General features: G+C 41.8%; 1 protein-coding gene across 1 annotated transcript; it reads left to right on the plus strand.

The window, feature by feature from the left end:
* The first annotated feature begins 411 nt into the window (after positions 1-411).
* On the plus strand, positions 412-20,246 carry LOC143664680 (uncharacterized). Its single transcript, XM_077138132.1, has 7 exons — positions 412-479; positions 1,858-1,956; positions 3,273-3,452; positions 4,956-5,065; positions 17,441-17,537; positions 17,885-17,957; positions 19,933-20,246. Coding segments are annotated over exons 2-7 (570 nt in total). The 5' UTR covers positions 412-479; positions 1,858-1,954; the 3' UTR covers positions 20,041-20,246.
* The last annotated feature ends 450 nt before the right edge of the window (positions 20,247-20,696 follow it).

Raw genomic sequence — 20,696 nt, forward strand, 5'->3', positions numbered from 1 at the left:
TGTACTGATGTGGGACTGAGCCAGGGAAGGGAGGGACCAGGGAGGTGCTAGGCAGCATGGAATGTGGGCGTGGCCTCAGCCTCCCAACCTATTGGGCAATGAGAAGATTGACAGGGAAAGGGGGTGGGGCCAGGTGATTGTGTGTGGGGCCTGGAGGGTGAGCTCACAATGAAGGCTGCCTGCAGAGTCATCTCCACCCACTCTGGGGGGAGGGGTGCGACCGCTGTAACTGCCACCTCTGGGGGTGGGGCCAGCAGCTGTCTCCTCCCACCCTGAGGGCGTGGCACAGCCACTCCCTCCTCCCACTCCCGGGTGGGCCCCCCTCTGGGTGCGAGCTCAGCTTCCATCCTGGTGGCTCTTTATTTCCCACGAAGGGTTTCAGTTACTCCATAGCCCTGAAGCCCATCTTCGTCTCTCGCCCTGGACCCTCCTCCACTGCAGACTATCCGGAGATGGGTACCAGGTCCTGGACTCAGGAGGTAGGTGGGGAGCTAGAAAGGGAAGGCTCAGCCCCGCACAGTTCTTCTCCTACCTCCGCAGTGGGTCCAGCCTATCCTACCTATCCCCTGCCCTACTCCACCGTCCCTCAATCTCGCCCTCCCCTCAGAGCCCCTTCAGAGTTGGTGCGGACCCTGGTGGGCTGCCTGACAGCGGGTTAGGGGTCTGGCTGGACACCCTGGCTCAATGAGGGAAGCCCCCACCTACCTGTGCCCAGTGCTCTCTGGGATCAGTGCCACTGCCACTCTCTGCTCAGCTCAAAGGAGGCGCCTCATCCCACACCCATGTAGGTTCTCATCCATAAAGCCCCAGTGTTAGAAAAACTGCAGATTTCTGAGTAAATAGAAGCCTAAAAGGGTATGTATTAGGGTTTCCCATGGAAACATAGGGTATTATATGCAAATATGAGGACATTCATTGTAGCAATTGGCTCTGGTCATTGTGGGGATTGGCAAGTCTGACTTCCATGGGTAGTCTGCAGGCCCGGAACCTGATGGGTTTCCAGGAATCTCCCAAGACAAGCTGGCTGGTGCAGGGGGTGAGCAGAGGAACACAGGCCCTTTGGTGGGTCATGGGGGACGTGGTGGATGGTCCACACTCCTGCTGGGGAAACGGGGGCCCAGGAAGTTGAGGTTTGTGGTGTTTGTTGTGGAACAGATCTGGCTGATGGGGGTCAGTTTGCTGGCCTCAGCATCCTCCTCTGTTACGGAATGGGGCTGGGGGCAGAGGGGCAGTGCCAGGTTTGATCACTTGTTCACTTCCGGGGAGCTCCATTTATTGTTTCCAAGGAGGGAGCAAATTGTGTGTGTGCCCGACTGTACACACAATACCACACGCACACATGCACACTCATAGAAACACTTCTTGCTCCCTTCTGGAGGGACACTTGGAAGGTCACCACTGACTATATTTATTTATGAGATTGTAAATGATTTAAAGATTTGCATGTACTTTTCTTTCTTTTTATTATCATTTGTTTGGTTTTTTGGTCTGGGAATCAATCCTGGATCTCCTGCATGGAAGGCAAGCATTCTATCACTGAACCACCCATGCGCCGCATAATATACTTTTTATAGTTAGGAAAATATGGCCCTAAATTATTAAAGGCGGTATAAAGAAATTCTGCATCCTTTTTAATGAATTTATAGAAATGGGAAAATGGATGATGACAGGAAATAAGCAGTGGGATACGGGAGGGTAGGGTAATGCCTAGAGTCCCGGGTGCAGGTCTCTCTTGCTGTTCCTGACCGTGCGTGCCACCTCCTGACTGTCCATGCGCATGAGCGGCCCTGAGTGTGTGTGCCTCTCCCCTACTGTCCATACACACAAGCAAGCCTAACCATGTGTGCTTCTCCCCAGGTCGTTCACATGCACAAGCCACACTTCCTGGCCTTGCTCTGTGAGGGGTTCGGGGGAAGAATGTGACGTCTCCATTGCGCACGTGGACAAGTTTGTCATGTAAGTGACTGTGGGCCTCCTGGGGGCTGGGGAAGGTGTTTTCACGGCAATATTGTCTACAGATTTACCCTTTGGGCATGTCCTCACGATTTGCCCACAAGAGAAGATATTCCAAATGCCTGCCACTTCCCTAGGGTGGGTACAAAAAGCCAGCAGCAGTCGCCTGACCCTGAAATGCTCTAGTGACTGTGTCCCTTGGGCTTGGATTAGAGTGCTGGGCAGCATTTGTGTGGAGGACACCTCTGTGTGCCCTCTGAATGCCCCATGCTGTCCCCCTGTTGCCCATCCTACTCCATGACCGAGGGACAGGAGGAGAGTTTCAGTGGTCTCGGTGACTCCGTGTCCTTGGTGAGTTTTTTAAGGACAGACAGAAAGCACTACAGGCTTTGTGCCCCCAGCCAAGTGCATGCCTAGCACCTATAGGAGACTGGCTCCCCTCCTTATCCTGTGTGGTGTCTCAGGTCATCAGGCCCCATGGTCTGGGGAGGCCCCAGTGGTGGCAGCAAGGAGGCTCAGCTCTCGAGTCCCTGTTCAAGAGCAGGAATTCCCATCTGTGGCTTTTGGACAGCAGCTGCAGGAGGCTTCCCTCCAGGGCCCCTGCCCCAGTTTCCATCAGTGGCCATGTGTGGGGCCCAGAGGAGGCCTGTCCTTTGCTCTGGGGCTCACGGAGGCCTGGGATCGTTCTGTTCCCCACGTCTTCCTCCTGAGAGCTTCCTGGTTATGATGGCATTCAAGTTTGCTAAAGCTGCCAGAAATGCATCAGCTTTTACAAAGGGGACTTACTAAGTTATGAGTTTGTCATGCTGAAGCCATGAAAATGCCCAGATTAAGATGCCAACAAGAGGACATTTTCTTGGAGGAAAGGCTGCCAGCATCTGGAACACTGTCAGCTGGGAGGGCTTATGGCTGTGTCTGCTGGTCCTTGCTCCCTGTTTGTTGCTTTCAGCTTCTGATTCCAGTGGTGTCCTCTGTAAGCATGTGTGGGACTTCACTTAGCTTCTCTGGAATAGACTTTGCATGGGTTTCATCTCTTATCATCTCCTGGGGCCATTTCTGTCTGTATCTCCAAACGTCATGGTGGTGTCATCTCCCTGCATCAGCTCTGAACTCTGTGTGAGCTCTTTTAAGGACTCTGGTAAACTAAGACCCACCTTAAATGGGGGGGGGGCATCACATTCTCATGGAAATATCTAATCAAAAGGTCTTGCCCACAGTATGTCTGCATTGACAGGAGTGGATTAAAAGATCCTGTTTTTTCTTCCTTCACATTGACGTGAACTGTCCTGAGCCTGCCTTTCCTTCTTTCTCTCTTGTAGGGAGATGCAGCCCTGTGTGTCTCACCCTGGCCTGCCCTGGCCTGTGGTGGCTGCACCTCATCTCAGTCTGGGGGGGCAGAGGATGGCCTCCCCAGCTGGTGGCTCACAACGAGTCTGCAGAGGGAGCCTGGGCCACCCACAGGCCCCGTGTCACTTTCCCACAGTAACGACGGATGATGGGTAAGTTCAACTGTCCACACGAAAAGTCGCGAGCACTTCACAAGATCCCCTTTAGGAAAGAGGTCTGCCATGGCCATTCTTGCAGGGGTGGGCCCCCAACCCCACTCCCCCACCCCTGCACACTCCCAGCCTCCCAGGAAGCTCTAGTGGCATAGCTGGGAGCGGTGGAGGACAGTGCCTGGGGACCAGGGTAAGCCCCCTGCCCACAGACTGTGCTGCCTCGTGGGCTTCCATTTGGCCTGTGAGGGCTGTGACTCTGCCCATGTTGCCCCCAAATGTGAGTCTCACCCTTGACACAGCACAACCCCAAGGGTGGGGCAGCCTGGGCAAGGGACCCACTGCAGTGCCATCTTATGTGAGCAGCGGGTCTGTCCTGGGGTCCCCAGGGGTACTTGCTCCCACTGGGACAACCCACCTAAGGTGTTTTATTGTTTAGTTCTCTAAGGAGGAGCTCAGTAAACATTAGAATGAGTGAACAATTACCTGCTTGGGTTCATGGTCATTACCATGATGTCATTTCCTGAAGTAGCTCCTATTAAGAAGAGACTTGGACTGTTTCGTGAGACCAGCAGAAAGAAGGTATGCCTTTGAAACTACCAAAGGGATGTGGCAACTTCCTCTCCTTCCAGCACAAAAATTAAAGCTTCATAAGTTGTAATAGTCCCAATTGTGTGGTATTCAGACTTGATCATAAACGTCTTGGCCCTATAAATTCACAAACTTCCCAGCCCACCACTTAGAAAGCTTGTATTTATATGCCTCTAATTGTAGTATTCATAGGCCTAAAGTTGTGATATATCTAAATTTTGATTGTTTTCCTTTTATGGGAGGATATATATACTCCAATCCAAAGGGTTGTAGTGAGCAATATGTAGTTTGTCTGCTGCGGACTTGGGCTTATATCCAATATCTGCTGTTTACAAATGTGTGCGCTTGAATTTTTGTACCATTAAAATAATGGAAGAAGGAAGCTATTATGAGTGGACCATTCTTCCAGGGGGAACACGCATATGTCAAGTCAGAAACCCTGTCTTGTATGTGTGTTTGTGTTGTTTGTTTGTTTCAGTGTGTGTGTTGTTTGTTTCAGAACTTTCCTTCCTAGGAAATAAGAGCACAAGGCAAAATTAGTCAAAATGTGTGTGTGTGTTTCTTTTCAAGAAAATAATGAGTTTAGCATGGTGTATTACCAGGCTTATAATTTTAACTAGTTAGAAAAAATGTACAAAAAAGAGGATACTTCAAAAGAAAGAAGGGGCTTTATCTGAGTTCCCACCACAGTTTAGATTCTGCTCTTATGCCATTAAGTTTTAGTTGGAGAAATTCCAAGCATATGCTTCTTGCTATACAAGTCGGTGGAAAATTGGAACTGTGCTCTGTGTAGATCGCTTTGGGTAGCTGGGAAGGGTGTGGGGAATGAACTGAATTTGTCTATATAATGTTTTCTCTGTAATATTTCTATTATATACTTTCTGGAAGAATAATATTATTTTCATCTCTGTAAAGGATATTCTTCAAAATATCCAATGAAGTGTATACTCATCTAATCTCTATGATAAAGGGCTTGATGTCCTTGATCAAAGGAATGAGAAAGAGAAAAGAACTGCAATCCAGAGGTAATGATACAACAATAATTTTCCTCTAATCACATCTCAGAAACAAATCAGTATACTCTTTAAAAATATGGATAAGAAATAAACAAATAGGGGGAACAAGGTCAAAATAAATTGAGTAGATTGAAATATTAGTGGTTGTTGAAAGGAAGGGGTAAGGAGTATAGCATGTATGAGTTTTTCCTTTTTTCCTTTTTTCTTTCTTTTGCTGGAGAGATGCAGGTGTTCAAAAACATCATCATGGTAATGAATGCGCAACTATGTGATGATATTGTGAGCCATTGATTGTAACCATTTCAAGAATGCTTATATGTCAAGAATGTTTGTATGTTTGTGTGTTGTTCATAATAAAAATATATTTAAAAATCAGTATACTCTTAGAAAGAAATTAGCTTATATTTTACAACTTTGTGTGCTAAAATAATGACAGTTGCAAAATGGTTTCATTTACACCTATGGAGGTCAGTTTCAAAGTTGATGAATGCCTTACTGCTATCATTGAATTATTATTTTTCTGCTCATTTTATTAATATGGAATCCTTGACTATTGTATATCTTTTGAATCTGATATCAATAGATGAAATCATTAGTCAAAGAGAGTTGCTAAGGCCTCAATCTGCCATCATTATAATCTTAACTTGGGCAAATATTTAACTAGCCAGAGAAATCCTTATTTCATTCAGAAGTTGAATGCGTTGAAATATTTTTGCATGCATTCATGCCTAGAACTGCTTACACAGAGGTAAAAGACCTAATCCCTCTCCCCAAGGAGCTGAGTCTTATAGAGGAGAAAAGTATATAAGCTCCAAATTACAATAAAGTATAATCTGTGTCACCAAAGAGAAACCAACAGGTACTGTGGGAGAACACTGGAGCATTTAACTCATTGAAAAGGGCCAAGAAAATGGAAGGGGAAGTTGCCAAGTCAATACCCAACAATAAAAAGAATTCCTGGTCTATACCCATACAAGTGGAAATTGCTGGCAAGACTTAATGTGTGGACCAGCCATGGTGGCTCAGCAGGCAGAATTCTCGCCTGCCATGCCAGAGACCCGGGTTCGATTCCTGGTACCTGACCATGCAAAAAAAAAAAAAAAAAAAAAAAAAAAGAAAGAAAAAAGACTTAATGTGAATGCTACTTGCAATACAGGAGATTAGAAAGAAGTACCCACCAACACAATTTTCCTGAGCATTACTTCTGTGAAAACCCAAGAATTCCATATCATGTAGTTTGCATGTCTGTTTAGCACAGATTTTTTTTGAGCAACATTGAAATATTATGAATTATTTCCCTCCCATTGCTTTCGATAGATCCCTTCTACCTATAGTATATAAAGTTTGCATTGAAGAGTTAGGAACCAAGGAACAGTTGTCAAAGTCACCAGAATCCAAGGCCATGAAAGAAAACGATCCTCTACCCCCACTACAGTTTAGAGAAGACTATCTGGGTACATCAAGAATCACTTCCTACACCTCTTGGCTGCTAATACCCCTTATCTACCCTCATTGCAGTTTGGAGGGAGGCCCTCAGACATGAGGACTACCAAATCCAAAGCTTTCTGCTGCTCGTAGTACTACCTCCAATGGTTCTTGACTGCTCACAGCTCTGTGTACTGACCCTTTGGGTGGGGGTGGACCTTGGGTACTGTATCCATAGTACTGAGAACTGGGGTCCCTGTCACTGTCCCCATTTTTGGATATCATCTTTTCTGCAGGTTGTAGCTTCTTGTTGAAAAAAGTAAAAACTATGAATATGAGTTATAGATCATTTCAGTGCATGACAATAAAAAATGCATATCAGTTAAAAAACTAGAACATTGGAAAATAAAATATAAAATTATATAAGAAAGTCATTCAGTGAGATTGATTTGGGATAAAATTGGCCTTGGCCACTGGCAAAGTGGAGTTTAGGATCTTAGAATGTCCCTGAAAGTCTTAGTAGATAAAGTTTGGACTTCTACCATGAGACAGTATTCCTTAGAAATAAAGGAAGACCTTGACATTTAATTGATGTTTAATTTCCTCAGTAAGCATTTGTGAGCTTTAGCTGAGCGCATTCTGGAATGTTATGGAGTTTTAAACATTTATCTTAAATAAGGTATTAATAATATTTGTCCAAGTAAAAACACACTGTAGTGGTTTCAGGGAAATATTTCAGGCATTTTTTTATGAACCATTTCTAGATTCCTTTATGTTTTTATTGGATTATGATCATAGTATACATAAAATTGCCCTGTTCTGTTTCTTTGAATTCATAATTTCTTACATAAAATGGCTTGCTTTGAAAGTGCTTTTTTCTATGTTTAGACTTTTAGACCAGCTGCCACGAGCCAATGTTATTCTCTTGCGATACCTTTTTGGTGTATTACACAACATTGAGCAACATTCCTCATCCAATCATATGACAGCACATAATTTATCAGTGTCTATAGCCCCAAACTTTCTTTGGTCTCTTACTTTCAGCAGTCCAGAACTGGAAAGTGAAAAACAGGTAATGATTTCTTTCATTTTTCCTGCCTGGGGGACTTAGTCCCCACTTAGAATCTGTATTAACTCTGAAATACCATTTTAATTATACTCCTCTAGATTGTATGGTCATTTATCATGTTGTAGTAGATTAAATTACCCTCCACTAGAGTGGCATAGTCATTTGCATGTTCTAATGGGGTTTGGGAAGGTGGGCTGTGAAATGGGAAATTGGGAACAGAGTAGTGGAGACACTTCTCTTTTCTAAACTGACTAAAGCATAGAGTGATAACAAAATGCTTTGATATGAGAAAAACTTCTGGCCTTTGAAGTTCAACTCTCAGCCTTACTGTCAAGGGGAATGTGTAAGCCTGAGCAGAATTTCCAAGCCACAGTGTCCTCATATGGACAGTGGCATGGGACACCCCCCCCAGTCTAGTCATTACCTGAGCTTGTGCCCATGATATGCCTGCAAATCCTCGGGGGCTTGGGCCATGTGAGCACCCTTGACACCATACTCATTGGACCTCCCTACCAACTGTGGCTCATTCAGAGAAATACTTGGCTGATATTTTTCATCTGCTACTTGGTGAGGAAACTAGAAAAAATAATCCCGAAATGAAGTTACAATGTTCCTGCTGAAATGATATTATTCCCCAAATTATGCTGTGCTGGTTTGAAAGTGTTTTGTACTCCCACAAAAGACATGTTATTTAATCCTGATTCTATGTTGTTGGGTGGAAACATTCGGTTACATTGTTTCTGTGGAGATTGACCCACTCATTGTTGCTGTGTCCTTTTGATTAGATTACTCCCATGGAGATGTGGCACAACCAATCGTGAATGTGACCTTTTTATTAGATAAAGATGTGACTCCACCCATTCAGGGTGGGTCCTTATTAGTTTTCTGGAAGCCTTTAAAAGGGAAGCCATGTTGGAGAAAACATAGCTGCTTCAGAGATGACATAGATGCAGATAACTCGAGATGCTTGGAGTGCCGATAGAGAGAGCAGATGCCTAGACACAGACATTTGTAGATACAGAGCCCAGCAGACACTGCATGTGCCTTCCCATGAGATGCTAAGTAAGCCAGAACCTAAGGAAGCTAATTAAGATCCCTAGACACTTAGAGAGGAAGCCACTGGAATTAAAAGATGGAAGCAATGGAACTAGGCACAAGGTCCAGCAGATGCCAGCCATGTGCCTTCCCATCAGACAGAGGAAACATAGATGTCACCTGACTCTTTCTTTGGAAGCAAGGTATCTTTCTCTGGATGCCTTAGTTCGGACACTTTTAAGGCCTTACAACTATTAACTTGTAACTTAAAGAATCCCCCTTAAAAAGCCAACCCATTTCTGGTATATTGCATTCCAGCAGCATTTAACAAACTAATACATACACCAAGAGAAGAAGCCTGAGGCAGGGGATACAGTTCAACAAACTTGTGTTTTCTCTTCAGCTGCCTCTTTCCTACACAATAAGTTCATTTTTTATGAACAATTTCTAGATTCCTTTATGTTTTTATTACTACTTCCAAAAGAATTTCTACTTCCAAAGTTTAAATGGTACTTCTTCATTTAAGAAGTGAAATTTCATGAGTTTTGTCTATTGGATTTCTTGTAAGATTCAGTGGTCATATATGAAATTGCTTTTATATCCATGCCATATGTAAATATGTACCCCATTTTTGCCCTTTTATGTGACAGGCTTCTCTTGTATAATTTCACATTGAAAACTGTCTCAGGATATTGGAGAAGACACTGCTTCCCTCTTGGAGGAAAGCTCAAGGAGCTAGATGATAGGGAGAACACTGCAGGTGCAGTGCATAATTTAGCTGGCTTTTGTGAGAAATAACAAGATGTCAGAGGTCATGGGAGATGCTGAGACACTGGCAGTTCTGAGACCCTGGGCATGGTCCGAGGACAGAGATGCTGGAGCTCCGGGTCCTCCTGCCCCTTCTTCAGGAGAGTGTCTCCTAGAGTGGGGAGGTGGACACTCTTGTGAGACCAAAGGATGTGAGGTCCTTGACATCATGAAATAGCAGTAGAGCTTACAATAGTGTCAGGAGAGGCCACAATATGATATAATGGTTTGGAACCTTTTTCAAACAAAACCTAAAAATGGAAGCCCTAGATAGGTATGCATTTGTGAGTTCTTTGATTGAACCAGGGTAAGGGGCCCAGAGGGCTCTGTGTTTTATTTCTCCACTATTCCTGCTCAGCCATCCCTACCCATGGCACCTCAGGAATTCAGTGTGCTTTGAAGCAATTTTGAAAAAATAAAACAGCATCATTGAGAAAAAAATAACTTAAATGTCAAAACAACTTTTCCTCTATGCCAGCATTTACCAGCTGTGTTTTTATTGGCCAGTTATCCTATGTCAACCTCAGTTTCTTCATCTCTAAAATGCAAATAAAAATAACATCTAAATCCTTGGATTATTGTAAGAATTAAATAAGATATTGGATATGACATATATTACATATATATGTATATATATTTAAATAGGGCTAGTAGAGGTTGTCTGAGACTAGAAATAGTTTTACTTGAGCCCAGTTAATCATAGCAAGCTGTCAGCAATCCATTTTACAGGATAGAGTTTAGATTTAGAGCCTGGGGCGTGAATCATGAGTCCCCTCATATTTTTGCCATTTCTTGGTTTTATGTCATTTAGCTTATGGCTTTGAGAAAATCTTTAGGGAAATCCATTTCATCAGGGATTGAAATAAGTCTAGTATCTGAGAATATGTTTATAACAAGACAACTTTTTTGTTTTTCATTAACCAATGACAATAAAATAGCCTCTTGAGGCCAAGGTGAAAATTACAGTGATTGTAAAAAAAAGGTACACCTGCAGGGTTATGACAACATCCCATCTGACATTGGTTCCCTGAGCTACTTGTCCACCAGTTTCCAAGTCACTGAAGATTAGAACCAGCATCATTATATTTGATTCTTTCTTATACTTCAGTTTCCCTAATATCCCACTAAGGGCTATTTTTTTTCTCCAGAATATTTGCAGGAGTTTGCTGAATTTGGATTATATCCTGTGGGTCTGTGTGCAAAAATAAGCAAATTTCTTGGCACAGGAATGAACACGAGGCACCTTAAACTAAAAAATGCACTTAAGATCATTTGCTTTTAATTGGAATATTGAATGAATAAATGAGCACCATAACACTTTTAATGAATTTTTAGACTTGCCTCCTATTATCAATAGGCTTGATCTCCTATTATCTAAATTTGAGAAAACCTTCCTAAAAATTATTTCTTCTATCTTTCCATTTCTATTATATTGTATTGTTTCAATAAAACCATTTCCAAACTCATGGCTTAGACATCCATTTTATTTGCTCATGGTTTGATATATTAGTAATTTGGTCTAGGTCAACTGGGCATTTCTTTTTTTTAATTTATTTTTATCACATAGTTGTATATTCATCATCATGACCATTTCTTAGAACATTTGCATCATTTCAGAAAAAGAAATAAAAAGAAAACAGAAAAAAAATCATACATACCATATCCCTTACCCCTCCGTTTCATTGATCATTAGCATTTCAATCTACTAAATTTATTTTAACATTTGTTACCCCATTATTTATTTATTTTTAATCCTTTTGTTTTACTCATCTGTCCATAAGGTAGATAAAAGGAGCATCAGATACAAGGTTTTCACAATCACACAGTCATGTTGAGAAAGTATTATCATTATACAATCATCTTCAAGAAACATGGCTACTGGAACACAGCCCTACATTTTCAGGCACTTTCCTCCAGCCTCTCTGTTACACCTTAACTAAAAAGGTGATATCTTATTAATATGTAGGAATAACCTCCAGAATGACATCTAGGCTCTGTTTGGAATCTCTCAGCCATTGACACTTTATCTCATTTCTCTCTTTCCCCTTTTGATCAAGAAGGTTTTCTCAATCTCTTGGTGCTGAGTCCCAGCTCATTCTAGGATTTCTGTCCCATGTTGCCAGGAAGGTATACACACCCCTGGGAGTCATGTCCCATGTAGAGAGGGGGAGGGCAGTGAGATTTCAGCTGGGCATTTATTATCCTCTTTCCTGGGGTCACTCATACCACCTGCATTCAGCAGGCAGCTCTACTGGAGCTCCCATACATGTCTGTCAGTTGGTACTGGCTCCAATAAGCTAGCCCAGGCTTCTTCATGTGGTGAAGGAATAGCTCCCAACAGCAAGAGAGGGCAAATGCTTTTCAAGTTTCTGTTCCTTCTCATTTGCTTATGTTGGTCAAAGAAAGTCACACGGCCAAGCCAAGAGTCAGTGTAGAAGGAGACTACACAAGCAAGGAACCAGAAAAACAACTAGTTATAGGACTAACATCATTCACTATTTATTGAGGGTGATTACTATAATCTACCATACATAGTAATCAAAACCCAAGGCAGGGCAGGCCACGGTGGCTCAGCAAGCAGAGTTCTCGCCTGCCGTGCTGGAGACACGGGGTCAATCCCCAGTGCTGCCCACGCAAACAAGAAGAGAGGAAGAAAACCCAAGGCAGCAGCACTAGAACACGCCCCTTTTATTCATCAGCTTTTGTTTTCTGTTCTTTACATTGACATTTCCAAACGCTATTCCAACCGTTTTGAATAACCTTGAAGTGATATTTTCTGAGGTGTACCTTGCATCCACCCTTCTTCCCTTCAGAAAGCTGTGTCATTGCCCTACGGAAGAAATGTTACAGCAGAAATAGGAAAACCAAACTCTTACAGTTTTTAAAACTTAATCCTCTAGGGGCAAAAAAAAAAAAAGGATTCATGTCATAAAGATTTGAATGAAAACCTCATGATTAAAAGCAAGGCATCTTCCTCATTATGTCACAACTAGTACTCCCTAGCAGAAAATCAAAGAAGGAGGAACATGAGCCCTCAGTGAGAGGTTCCCTTTAACCCATTCCATGAGAAAAACACGTGAGAGACCATTAGGTTATGGCATATGTGCTCCTTTTCCTGGATAAAAGCCAGTAGAGTCAGTAGGATTTCATTGTGCTATGTCTCAGCAACAGTTATATAACCAGTACCCCAGACTGGATGGCAGGTAGAGCCACACAGCAGATACCAGCCTAACTAGATGACCTGAAGGACAAACAATACATAAGCATCGCCCCACCCTCAATAATTGCCTAACTCTTTGGCATTCTAAAATCACAAAACATAGACACATTGATGGGGAAAATGGAGACATAGTCAATTTCTACACTTTTGGAATGGGGGATCAAAATAGAAATTAAATTTGAGTTATTCAAAAATACAGAAAAGTCCCCACCCCACCCGTCCCTCTTCCCTGCCCCTCCCTCCCCCCCTGCTTCCCTCTTCTCCCTCTCTTCCTTCTCCTCCCCTTCTCTACTTCTCCTCCATCCTTCCTCTTCTTTCCTTCTCTCTCCCCAAACTTCTTCCTACCTTCCCCTGCCCCCTCTGCCCCCCGGCCCCCCTCTTCTCTCCCTCTGGCAGTTCCTCCCCCCTCCCCCCTCCTTCCCTCCAAAAAAAAATACAGAAAAGTAAATTTCTGCCCTAGTAATCTAAATTTATCTTCACTAGTTCCCAGTGTAGCTCCTTTATCTAGGCCATACATTTCACCCTTCCCTGAACAAGACACACTCATTTTCCTCACTATGATCCTCACATCCCTAGATCTCTACATATGCAAGCACTGTGTAGCCTTTTGGGTTCTCTCCCAGCAATTCCACAAAGCCTTCCCTGACCATTCCAACTCAAATTGACCATTTCCTTATAAAACATAAGCATTTGACACCACCAGGCATTTACTCATATGCTGCCTTACACCAAGAGACAATTATAATAGTGTATTTCTGCATTGTCTAGCAAGTTATAATTCCTCAGTAAAAGACCATATCTTGCATTACTGTTAATGTCTGGTTAAATATCTTCTCAAGGGCGGGCACTATGGCTCAGCAGTCAGAGTTCTTGCCTGCTGTATCAGAGTCCCAGGTACGATTCCTGGTGTCTGCCCACGCAAAAAAAAAAATCTGCTCAAAAATACATCAAAACCAGAATAAATGAATGCACATGTACATTTTCTAAAAATTTACTGTTCCCTGCTAAGCAGACATAGTGCTTTTTCCTCATAGAGGCTCAAACACCATTTATTGAGTGAATGCAGTAAATGAAAGAGAAACTATTTTAAGTCATCCTTTCTTTTTTCCCACCCATGGCAAAAAATTGAGAATCATTCAATATTTTTTTTTGTATTTCCTCAATGTGCCAAGACCTGTGAGAATGAAATGATTAATCATATACAATCTTTTCCCATGAAATTCTTATAGCCTAATGGGTAATAAAAGATCTGTATTCAAGACCTATTAGAGAAGACTGTAAAGAAAACCACAAACTTTGTAGTAAGATCAAATTTCCATCATGTAAGGTTGTCAAAGAAAGGAGAAACTTCACGTGAGAACTGGGAAAGCCTCAATGCTTTTGAGACTGTGTGACCTCCAAAAGCAGCTGAATTGTAATCCTGAATGTTTGACTTCAAGGTATTAACCTTCTGTGCAGCAGCCTCCTCATCTGTGAAATGGACAGTATTCTTACAGAAAGAGAGCACTATGTAAAATGCTTTTAGAAAATTACCCTAGGTTCCATAAAAATGAAGATACACAGATGCCAAACAAGTGCATGGAAAGATGTTCAGCATCATTCACTATTAAGGAAATGCAAACTAAATCCACAATGAGGTTATCACCTAGCAGAATGACTAAAATAAAAATAATGACAGTGCCAATGCTGGTGTGGATATGGAGAAACATAATCACTCATACATCGCCTATGGCAGTGTAAAATGGAACTGCCATCCTGGAAAACAGTTGAACAGTTTCTTTAACATATGAAACTGCCATATGACCTAGCAATTCCATTCCTGGGCTCTTATCCCAGAGAAATGAAGACTTATGCTCACAGCTAAACCTTCGCATGAGTGTTTTAGCTACTTTATTCAAAAGCTGGATATAAACCAGATGTCCTTCAAAGGATGAGTGCTATAACAAACTGTAATGCATCCGTGCCATTGGATACTAGTAGGTGATACAGAGGGAAGAACTATTGATACCTGCAATTTCCTGGCTGAGTCTACAGAGGGTCATGCCCAGTGACAAAACAAAAAAGCCAATTCAAAAAAGTTACATACTGTGTGACTCTATTTATATAATATTCTTGAAATTACAAAATTATAGAAATGGAGACTATATTAGTAGTTGATAGGGATCAGAGAGCTAGCAGGACTGGGAAGGAAGTTGGTGTGGCTGTAAAAGGATAATAAGAAGTCTTGTGTGATGGAGATGTGTTGTGTTTCATTGTCAGTTTCCTGGATGCTAACTGTCTCGGTTTCCTAGGGCTGCCATAACAAAATGTCACACACTAATGTTTTAAAACAACAAATGTGCTGCCGTACTGTTCTGGAGGCTGGCAGTCCGAGGTCAAGGTGGGGCAGGACCATGTGCCCTCTGATGTCTGCAGCAAAGAGTCTGTCCCAGCCTCTCTCCTGGCCTCTGGGGGAGGCAGCAGGCCTTGCTCTCCCTTGGCTTCTGCCATAACTCAATCTCTGCTTCCAAATCACACGGCAACTTGCCTTGGAGTCTCTCTGTGGATCCTCATTTCCTCTATTTATAAGGATAGCACTCACATTGAATTGGGGCTCAGCCTTCTCCAGGTTGGGAAAAATTTAATGAAAGTAAAAAAATTTATTTAAAAAAAATCAAAACATGGAGGCAAAATTGAGGAAAACAGTTTGTCAGTTATGGCGTGAGCCATAGAACCTGGACGTCATGGTGACAACTGATCTCGGAGGATGCAGAACCAGTAGGGTTCATGGATTTATTCCTCTGTGAAGAGCTACAGACATGATTGGCACTCAGGGCCAAGAGCTGAAGAAGAAATGATGTTCACATCATTCAAAAAGCACCCACGCTCTTGGCTGCTCGTTAAGGCTTTGCCGTATGAGGTCATCTTTACCTCAGTATTTTTGATCATGAGAAACAGACTGACAGTCATGGAAATTGTTTTGTCTTGTTTCCTCTAAAATACATGAACTAATTCTTAACTTCAGCACTGTTATTATTAAAAGTTAAAAATGGAGCAGGCCACGGTGCCTCAGCAGGCAGAGTTTTTGCCTGCCATGCCATTCCTGGTGCTGAGCCATGCAAAAAGAAAAAAAAAAGTTAAAAATGTTTTAAGGTTCATTCATATATGGACTTATCATGCTCTTTTTGTGGTCACAGATGCACATAACAGTGAAAAAGCAGCTTAAACATGAAAAACATAAGGGACAGAATATGTGGCAGGCCTTGCCGCTGGTGAACGTGATCCTAGAAATTTTTGAGTGCTCTCTCTTGAACATGATCTCCTGTAATCCTTTCAACAATCTTATGAGACCATTGCTGTGTAATTCAGGATGTTTTCAAAGGATCTCAAATAAAAGATCAGGTTTTTTTCCTATGAAATGTGCATTCTCGGCCTTAAAGTCAGAGAGACACCACATAGATATCTGAGGATAAAAATTCCTCCATCCATTTCATGTTTTTTTATTAAAGTTGATGTTTTTATAAAAATCAACAACAAAGTGAGTGAAACATGCAGATGGTAACATTTAGGCTTCAAACAGCTTCACACACCACTGCTGGCACTAAAGAGTCCTAAGAATAGTCATTCACAGTGGTCTGTAATCAGCCGTTCTATACAGCATGTTTTAATGTGCTTTTGTTTCTCAACTGTACATTAGCTCTTTGGTTATCCTGATGAATTGATTTTCATTGCTGTCATAGAAGCTTCTTTCACCTTAAAATATGGAAGTTTCCACAATTCTTGTCCAGAATATTGACATTGTATCTATGATCACTGAAAATGAAAAGCAAGACACAAGTTACTTCAATGATAAACTAGAAACCAAAGATGGGCAACTTTTGCTCTATTCTGTAAAATCTAAATCTCTAAGTTTATTTCTCAGTGCAGAGTCTTTGCAATTTGATATAGGGGAAGTGATTAAAAGCATGGAAGAAGAAAACAAAGTACTTGCTGTCGAATCCTGATGATTGTGTATTCCGCTTTCCTCTCTGAAAATGCTGTTTTACACTTTGCTTCTGAGTTTCCAACACCTTACAGTACTCCCTCTAATCACTGCTTGTGGGGATCACCCTTAGAGGGCATCAGCTTTAAAACAAACACCCTTCCTGCCATGCTTTGACCTTCATCCCTTGATCTTGATAGCTCTAGTTATAGAACTAGCAAAAAGTACTGAAATATGTGATTATTCAACATCTTGTGGTAGAGAAAAGTAATCATAGTAAATCTGAACATATATAGCCCAGTTATTTAAAAAATATTAACCACAAGTGCTTGAAAATAGATATTTTTGATCTATATATTCAACATGTTTGGGAGTATAGTATTTGAAATAGTAAATTTGAGCATCAGAGGTATAAGTGATTTGCTAAAATGTACAAATCTCATTATGCCCAGGCAGAAAGTAGAAAACCCTAAACATCTTCAGATAGAAACATAGCAAGTCTGCATTGTCCACTGAAATACTGATCTATGTATTTCAATCATGATAAATGTTTAAAGATTTTCTTCTGTTGACTTTTTAAAACTCCTTTGATTGGGAAGCTGCATAATGCTAGGTCTCCCCCTTGAGAAAAGACGTAGATTTTCTTTCTGCCAGAAGCTCAGGAGAACTGCAGCATGCCTCAGTGGAGTGCACAAACTCACAGCATGGTGGCTTTGATCGTAACCATCACCAGTCCATGCAAATCTATACTTTGACATTTTTCTGTAAAGGACATGAACCTTCTTGTAGTATTAAATGATCCATCCTCAAGCCACTGAACTCCTGCCACAGGAACCAAGGGAGTCCGTTTCTTCTTCCATCTTGCAGGGAACCTGCCTCCTGAAGCAGCATTTCTCTTCTCCAGAAATGCGAGATCAATTCCTCCTGAAGCCCAGACACCCAGCCCAGAGCCAGCGGCCAAGAGGTGAGCCACTTTTTTTTCTGCAAGTGCCTTCTCTCTGCTCATGTCGCCATGTTTAAAAATGAACTCATGACACAGAGATGATTTTCCATGTGGAAAAATCAGTCCTTGCTCAAAATCAGGCTTAGAGAAACCTCAAAGGTCTGACCACCAGACCTAACTGACGTCTAAGAAGCTGTTTCCATTTCTTCAGATAGTCACCTTCTTTTTTGTATCTCTGGGTCACTTCCTACCGATTATAATTCATTTGTGCGTGTATCCATGTGTCTTATTAGAATATGGGATTCGTAAGGCCTTAATAGAAAATGAACTCACATTTACCCCATTCCACGGCTCTTCCATGTGCCAAGGCCAGAGCAGAAGGTGATGAAGGACTGCACAGTTGAGACACACCTGGAATGGAAGGACTCAAGTGGAAAACAGGTAAGGAATTGAATTAGAATCTAATCTGGGTTTGCAAAGTGACCTTGGAGTTCTAACCTGAATTAGCTCTCAGTTCTTCCCTACAGCAAGCTCAGTTTCCATGTCTGCTTTAGACCCAGGTCTAGACTGAAACTGGACTCAACGTGTATGGTCAGGGGAGTGTTAATCTTCCTTCTCGCCATTCTTTTTCCTACCGTTCCAGTACTCTCTCACAGGTATTTTCTCCTCTGAAACAAATTTGTCATGTAGTCTTGCCAGAATAGAATTTCTACTTAAATTGTTTTTATTTTTATGTTTGTCATTTTATAAGCACAAAGTTAAAAATTTTTTATTTTGTAATAGCTTTATGTTAGGGATAGAGAATTCTTCTTAAGATGTATTAAAGATGAGTAACTGAATATATTTGGACAGTTTTAGAAATATTAAAATCAAGTTCAGTTTAGGGAAACCACTGCGTACAATTGCTCAATCTATATATTAATGAGCATATTAAACAAATGTTTGCACATGTTGACATTGCTGGCTATGCAAGAATCCTCTCCTGGGTTTAAGAATGTGTTTGCTTTCTTTCTGTCCTTTTAAAAGATGGTAGGTCTGTGAATATCAAGGTAGGAAGGAAAGTGGCATGACTGCATCCCTTCTGGAGGCTGTTCAACCAAATGGGATTGGGGGTGAGGGTCTACATTAGGGGAAGAGACTGGACATCTTGGCTGCCTTGTGTTCTCTGATGATGGAAATTACTTTTAACCTGCTGCAGTGAACCACATCATGTGCTGTGCAGTACATTCTGCATTTTGTACATTTTAATACTCAGTCCCATGATGTGCAGGTACTATCAATCATGTTAAAGTTCTGGAAACTGATGTTCTAAGAGATTGAGTGACTTACCCAGCTAAGTGGCAGAACAAGAAGCCCATCCCAGGGCTATGAGCATTCCACCTAAGGATGCATTCACTACCTCCTAGGAAAGCCAAGCTAGTGGACCTTTAGGGGTATTTGGTGAAATGTTTCTTGTCTATCTCCCCAAAACTTGGCTCCTTCATTGACTCTTATATTTGGTATAAGCAGATTATTTAAGAAAATGTTAAGTTACTTTATCAGTAATAACTTCATAGCTGAGTTGTATGAAAGATCTCTTTGAAGTAACTTTTCATTGCTGAGTCCCTCTTCTTTGAAAGTTCTTCTCCTTCAGCATTCCTTTTATGGGGCTTGTTGGGAAGTTAAAAATCAATCATCTCTGGGTAGCTTGGTGAGGTGTCACAAGAAACAAGACCACCTGGTATCTTACCACACAGGCAGCAGTTAATAACTACTTCCCAAGGAACATGACTAGAGAAAGTGGAGTCATCTCATGTATGGAGGTTCCTGAGGGTTGTGGGCTCCCCAGTATAGAAGCACTAGTGGCTGGCTGAGAGGCAGGTTAAGCAGGTTGTGACATGAAAGGTAGATCCCTTTATTAGGGGAGAGTTTTCACCATGGTTTAGTAATCAGAAAGCCAAACAGGATACCTAGAGAAAAAAGAGACTTATGAAGGTTGATGCTTACCATGCTCTGCTTGATTTGTATATCAAATCTTCTTAGTTTTTTTGTAAAAATGGTATCTGACACCAGAATTCCCTCATCATTCTTAAAACATCAGTAAACTAGCAAAACTGGATGTTAAGTACTTCTGGATGCAGTGCAGTAGGAAGTAAATAGCGTCGTCTGGGAATTATTACCAGCAAACAAATTGAACCTGAGTCTGATTAAGCCTCTGGATGTAACTATCAGTTTCCAAACCAAAGGAAAAAATAACACATTAACCTCACAAGATGCAATCAGCCAATTTGAGAATGTGGGAAGTGTTACACAATAAATGACTCAGTTTCTCTAATAATACGCATCAATATGTTGTAAAATGGAAATGGTGAAAATAAGGGTAAATGAATTAAACTACAACTTTCTGCTACTTCTGATAATCACATTTCTTCCTCAGCTGCAGACCAGAAGGCAGGAGACCATGCACCATAAACTGGGCCTTTTGGTGGGACTCTGGCTCTCCTCAGGAAACATCTGCATGGCTCCACCAAGCCCAAAGCCATGAGAGCTCTTTGGAGCTTCTCTCACAAATGTTTGGGAGACTGAGAAGCTGCCCATCCCTCTCCTGGTAGGTTTCTTTGAGGCTCTGTGGCTCTCCTGAGGAGGGAGGTTGAAGAAGACAACTCGGAGAGCCCAAATGTTCACATCCAAACTCACTTGGCTGAGAAAACTTGTGAATATTATTTCAAAGAATAAAACGCTTTTAGCTATTGCAGAATTCTAAATCATACATTGAAGGTTTAATCTTGCCCATTCCTCTGATTTCACATGTACCTATTCAAATAAATCAGAATGTGCTTCCATGTGCACAAATCCAAGACTCCACCTACTACACACATTTTCCTTTCAGCATCTTCCTTAAGCTTGTGCAAGTCTCTTCTTTAACTACTTCTTCAGCTCAGACTGATCAATCTTACTACATCTATTTGATTTGTATTTCATGTGCTTAAGCATAAGTGTGAAGACTGATCCTCTGGCATATATTAATCCTTTAATCCTAATAGAATGTGCTAAATGAAAGCCACAAGGTCTGGCCTGTGTTGTCTCAAATTAGTGCATTAAATCATCATTATGAATATTTCCTGAGTTTCCAATATCCTTCCAGGCACTATCCTGACATTTCACATGCTACAGGGGAAGGAATTTATTGTGCCAGGTGTG

Source organism: Tamandua tetradactyla, chromosome 20, assembly GCF_023851605.1.
Source record: "Tamandua tetradactyla isolate mTamTet1 chromosome 20, mTamTet1.pri, whole genome shotgun sequence".
NCBI classification, from domain to species: Eukaryota; Metazoa; Chordata; class Mammalia; order Pilosa; family Myrmecophagidae; genus Tamandua; species Tamandua tetradactyla.

What these genes read in the sequence shown, in the direction of transcription:
- LOC143664680 (XM_077138132.1), top strand. An exon ending in AAAAGAACTGCAATCCAGAG is followed by an intron (nt 5,066 to 17,440) that starts GTAATGATACAA and finishes TCCATCTTGCAG; the next exon opens with GGAACCTGCCTCCTGAAGCA. An exon ending in AGGACTCAAGTGGAAAACAG is followed by an intron (nt 17,958 to 19,932) that starts GTAAGGAATTGA and finishes TTTCTTCCTCAG; the next exon opens with CTGCAGACCAGAAGGCAGGA.